This window comes from Idiotropiscis lumnitzeri, chromosome 21 (genome assembly GCF_059441095.1).
Source record: "Idiotropiscis lumnitzeri isolate Australia: NSW breed Sydney's pygmy pipehorse chromosome 21, RoL_Ilum_1.0, whole genome shotgun sequence".
Lineage (NCBI taxonomy): Eukaryota > Metazoa > Chordata > Actinopteri > Syngnathiformes > Syngnathidae > Idiotropiscis > Idiotropiscis lumnitzeri.
Window position 1 is genome coordinate 12,339,817 of NC_142411.1, and position 5,000 is coordinate 12,344,816.

At 41.3% G+C, this 5,000-nt stretch overlaps 1 protein-coding gene across 11 annotated transcripts in view; it reads left to right on the plus strand.

Moving 5' to 3' along the window:
* casp8ap2 (caspase 8 associated protein 2) overlaps positions 1-5,000 on the plus strand; it is an 85,593-nt gene that overhangs the window by 19,581 nt on the left and 61,012 nt on the right. For all 11 annotated transcript variants that reach the window (XM_088285772.1, XM_088285766.1, XM_088285767.1 and 8 more), the window contains 2 exons: positions 2,753-2,818; positions 3,159-3,259. In XM_088285772.1, the coding sequence (XP_088141898.1) occupies positions 2,753-2,818; positions 3,159-3,259 (167 nt within the window). The remainder of the gene's footprint in view (positions 1-2,752; positions 2,819-3,158; positions 3,260-5,000) is intronic.

Here is a 5,000-nt window from a genome sequence, read left to right on the forward strand (position 1 = left end):
TGGGCTTTGTCGCCTGACCTGAAGGCAGCGTCACGGCCCTTAAGGAGAGAGCGGTCCTGTTTAGGGACACAGTTTCCATGCAGAACTTGATGTAGTCCAGTACACAATGCGTGTAAACATCAAGGTCCTGATGATCAAAGAGGTCCCAGTTGGTGCCTTGAAAGCAGTCCTGTAATTCACTCATGGCGTCATCACGCCAGGTTTTCACAGTCTTTGTGGTGGGCCTGAATCTGCGCCTGAGAGGGGTGTACGCAGGTGCGAGCTGCAAGGACAGGTGGTCTGACTGGCCGAGGGGGGCGAGTGGGAGGGCCCTGTATGCGTGCTTGATGTTCGAGTACACATGGTCGAGAGTGTTGTCTCCCCTCGTTGGGCACTTGACATGCTGGTGGAACCCTGGGAGTACAGTCTTTAAATTGGCCTTATTAAAGTCCCCCGCTACTATGTGAACGCCATCAGGGTGGGTCCGCTGATGTTTACAGATGACGTACGGGAGTAGCGAGAGCGCCGTGCTAGTGTTAGCGTCGGGAGGGATGTAAACAGCTGGGACGATCACTACCATTAGTTCCCTCGGGAGAAAATAAGGCCGGCATTTAACGGACATGAACTCGACGTCGGGGGAAGAGTGCTTCTCAACGATCGTGCTATCGCCGCACCAGTTCTCATGCACGTAAACACAGAGCCCCCCACCCCTGCTCTTACCGGTGTCCCTCGTCCGATCCGCGCGATGTAGCAAGCGCCCAGCCAGCTGGATGCTAGCGTCGGGGACGTTGGCGTGCAGCCAGGATCCGTGATGACGATCACACTGCTGTCTCGCACATAGCGGTTTCCCAGGATTTGTAATCCCAGATCGTCGATTTTATGGACCACGGATCTGGCGTTGGTGAGGTAGAGACTCGGCAGTGGTTGCCTGTGGGGCTGCCGTCGCAGCCGTAGCAAGACACCGGACCTGCAGCCCCGCTTCTGCTTCCTCTCTCTGCGTTGCCGTCGCCGCCTCCCGGTCCCGATGACAAGCCACGGTGAGCCGGGCGGCCTCGCCAGTTCGTCAGGAATTTTGCGATCATAGCAAAATTCCTCTGTGATGGTTATTTCGCATCGATATCCAATGTCCACGATATTCTGGCGGGTGTATCGATGCTGTGCCTCAGTTGGTGCCAATAAGACCACGCAAACACAAATAAAAAGCAATAAGGAGCACTGGGAGGCAGAGCCGTTAGCCGCTGCGTCTATGCGCGCCGCCATCTTGGAAAAATATATATGTGTATATATATATATGTGCATATATATATATGCCATCCATCCATCCATCTTCTGTACCGCTTCTCCTCACTAGGGTCGCGGGGGGTGCTGGAGCCTATCCCAGCTATCTTCGGGCAGTAGGCGGGGGACACCCTGAACTGGTTGCCAGCCAATTGCAGGGCACACAGAGACGAACAACCATCCGCGCTCACACTCACACCTCGGGGCAATTTAGAGTGTTCAATCGGCCTGCCATGCATGTTTTTGGAATGTGGGAGGAAACCGGAGAACCCGGAGGAAACCCACGCAAGCACGGGGAGAACATGCAAACTCCACACAGGATGGCCGGAGCCGGGATCGAACCCACGCCCGATGCTGTCTCTCACTGTGAGGCCATCGTGCTAACCAGTCGGCCACTGTGGGGGGGGGGTGTGTGTGTGTGTGTGTGTGTGTGTGTGCGTGTGTGTAGGGGTGTGTGTGTGTGTGTGTGTAGGTGTGTGTGTGTGTGTGTGTGTATATATATGTGTGTATGTATGTGTGTATGTATATATATATATATATGTATTGCGATGGTAGACTGGCAGATGAGGCAAACGCACTTCGAAAATGTCATCGTGAAAAACAATTCCTCTTCCCATTCCGTATTAAAGTGACACGTTTTTTTCTTCTCACTTGGTCCAGCACCCCCACTCATGTTTATACCCCCCTTGAGTTCAAGAGACTAAAACGAGCGCTTAAAATTGGAGGTAACCAACTCGCTAGGTTGTTAGTTGTGCTTCACTTAGCACCGTTGTTTGCGCATGGTGACCTATGTGTCACAAAAAAAAAAACAGGTGACATCTGACTGGGTGCCCTGTATCAATCACATGACTGATAATGATAGGCTGACATCTATTTTTTAATGTCATGCGATCTACCCATACTCCCTTTGCAATAGACTGGTAGATCGCGATCGACGTAATGAGCACCCCTGCTCTGAAGTAAACATTTTACATTAATTAAATCTATTTTAGCAATACCGGACTCATTTTCTGCTCTGCATACTTAGCAACATTAAAAAAATCAGCTCCATGAAAACAAATAAGAATATTGTACTAATACAAAATAAATTATCTGAGAAATGACGCATCTTCTGTGGTGCATTATAAGCAACAGACTACAGCATATTTTACCTTAGAAAATAAGTTAGAATATACTTATCTTGTGAAGTATATATTTAGAACCAGTAACTTATTAAAAAAAAACAGTACCTTAAACTTAAACTCGTGGGTTAAAGATATAGGCTATATATGGTATGTAAAAAAACAAAACATTTATCTTATAAATAAAATTAAAAATATTTTTCCGTAATGCATCTTTATCAGCCGAGTATACATAAAAAAAAAAAACAATTATCTTTCTTAATAGTGTATTACTTGAAACATCTTTTTAAAAATTTGAATCATTGTGACACAAAACTTTTTTATATGCCTAGATAAGATTCTCCAAAATACTGATATCATTTTAAAATCCACAGTTGCTGCTCATGAAGATTCTCTGGATATCTATGGTGACCTTGAGCTCAACCATTCCAGCAGTTTGGGTAAAAGCTGTTTGAAAATAATTTTTGATTTTAGCGTATTGGATAGACTATCATTGCAGGAACACTTGGTAACACTGTAGAAAAGTATATTAACAGCCTTTTTCCACCATTTTTTGTCAGAATAAGCTTAATGGAATAACAATTTTCGATTTCCATTTTCCTATATGTGTTGTTTTAATAACTGCATTATATCGTTAGAATGGCTTCCTTCTTAGCTTCTTTGTGCGTCATTTACATTTCATTTGACTTTTCAACAGATTTCGATTTTACCAATGTTTAGAGTGATGTTTGTCATGCTCAAATTTGTTGACTGGGTATTATTCCTTTTCTCATTATACAGAGAAGTGCTCTCCAAATCCTTCGCAGCTGAAAGAATCAATGGATCTATATGAAGAGATTGTAACAGAAGAGCAACAGGATAAAGAATCGTCTTGTACTGAGGTTAATTACTTTTGCCTAATATGAAAAGATTGCTTTCAGTAAAACATTTCCTGCATTTATTTACCATTTAAAATGGTTCCCAGGTGTCTATCAGAGCATGTGATATTATTTTCAAAATAACCATGTTTTCACTGGGCTGTCCTGTTCCATGCAATTGAGCAACTGCTCATCCCTCTTTGTAGAGTCTTTTATTTTCTAGATGTCGTGGGACGTGTGGGGACAAGGGGCTGCACATTTGACCAGAAAACAGTTCATTTTTAGCTAACTTGGCTCTCGGCTCAGATGAAATTGACTTGGCAATTATGGACATGTTTTTGTGGAGGATGGTGCCGTGCTGGGAAACATCTACACTGGTGTCAAAAATAGAGATAGATGGGCATGGCTTGCCGACAAAGACAAAAATGGCCTCCCCTACCCATCGTGATGTTAAAAAAAATAGATAAACAGGCACCTATGTATATATCAAAACTGCATAAGACTGTTTTCTGCCCACATATATTTTGTTTGAAAAATGTTTCCCATTTGAACAGGGTATTTACTTGTCTCGTGCAATATTATTTATATATTAAAAAAAATGGTTAATTGACTGCAGTAATTTTAAGCATTAATAAGTTTTCAGTGAAATGACATTATTATTATTATTATTATTATTTATGATTATTATTATTATTACATTATTAACCCCTGTGCTACACAAGCCTCCCAATTTTTTTCAGTATAGGTAGGACTGAAAGATTTATTGTTTTGGAACTGAAATTGCAATCTCAGACAATGCAAGAGTACTGAATTTTGAGATCTACACAATTACAGGCCTCAAAATTGTACATTTTAATCTATTTAGCATTGCCAAAGACAATGATTTTATTGACATATATGACATTTATGGGCAAATATGTACTTGAGTGCGAAATGTAAAACATTTTGGATTTAAAAAAAAATGCATTTTCATATACATAATTACACATAAACACAAAATTATACCTGACAGAAAGTCGTTTTTAAAAACTCGAGAAACTGCCCCACTCACAAAACCTCTTTAGTGTCTCTGCATTATTACAGTAATAGCTTTTATTGTTTTTTAATGGTATAATGGCATTTTCCGTCATGTTTGTAAACTTCACTGTACATTGTGAAGAAAACACAAAATTATACCTGACAGAAAGTCGTTTTTTTAAAACTCGAGAAACTGCCCCACTCACAAAACCTCTTTAGTGTCTCTGCATTACTACAGTAATAGCTTTTATTGTTTTTTAATGGTATAATGGCATTTTCCGTCATGTTTGTAAACTTCACTGTACATTGTGAAGAAAATAGCAATTTAAATCTATATCACAATATCCGTCAGAAAAATCACAAAACATTTTTTTTTTATATACTCGTTCAGCCCTAGTCCTAGATCAAATGTACGGGGATCCTAGGGTTCCTTTACACCTCTGTAAGTGTCACTAAAAAGCCATTTTTTGTAATCGTGTATGGCAACAGTGCGTGTGCAGTTTGGTGAGTTTTGTCCATATTTAGGCCCTCAATGTGCAAAGCCATTATTTTGCTAACATGACACACAGATGAGGAGATGAGCTCTGTCTCTGAAGACACTGACTCACACGAACATTTAATTACTATTCGTATTCATGTTCGGAAGTCAAACATACACACCAATAAACTATGAAACTGCTACCATTATGATCATTCATCTTCATGTTTTTTTTTTTGCTGTTTATTTTGGCATTTTTTATGCTTGCAG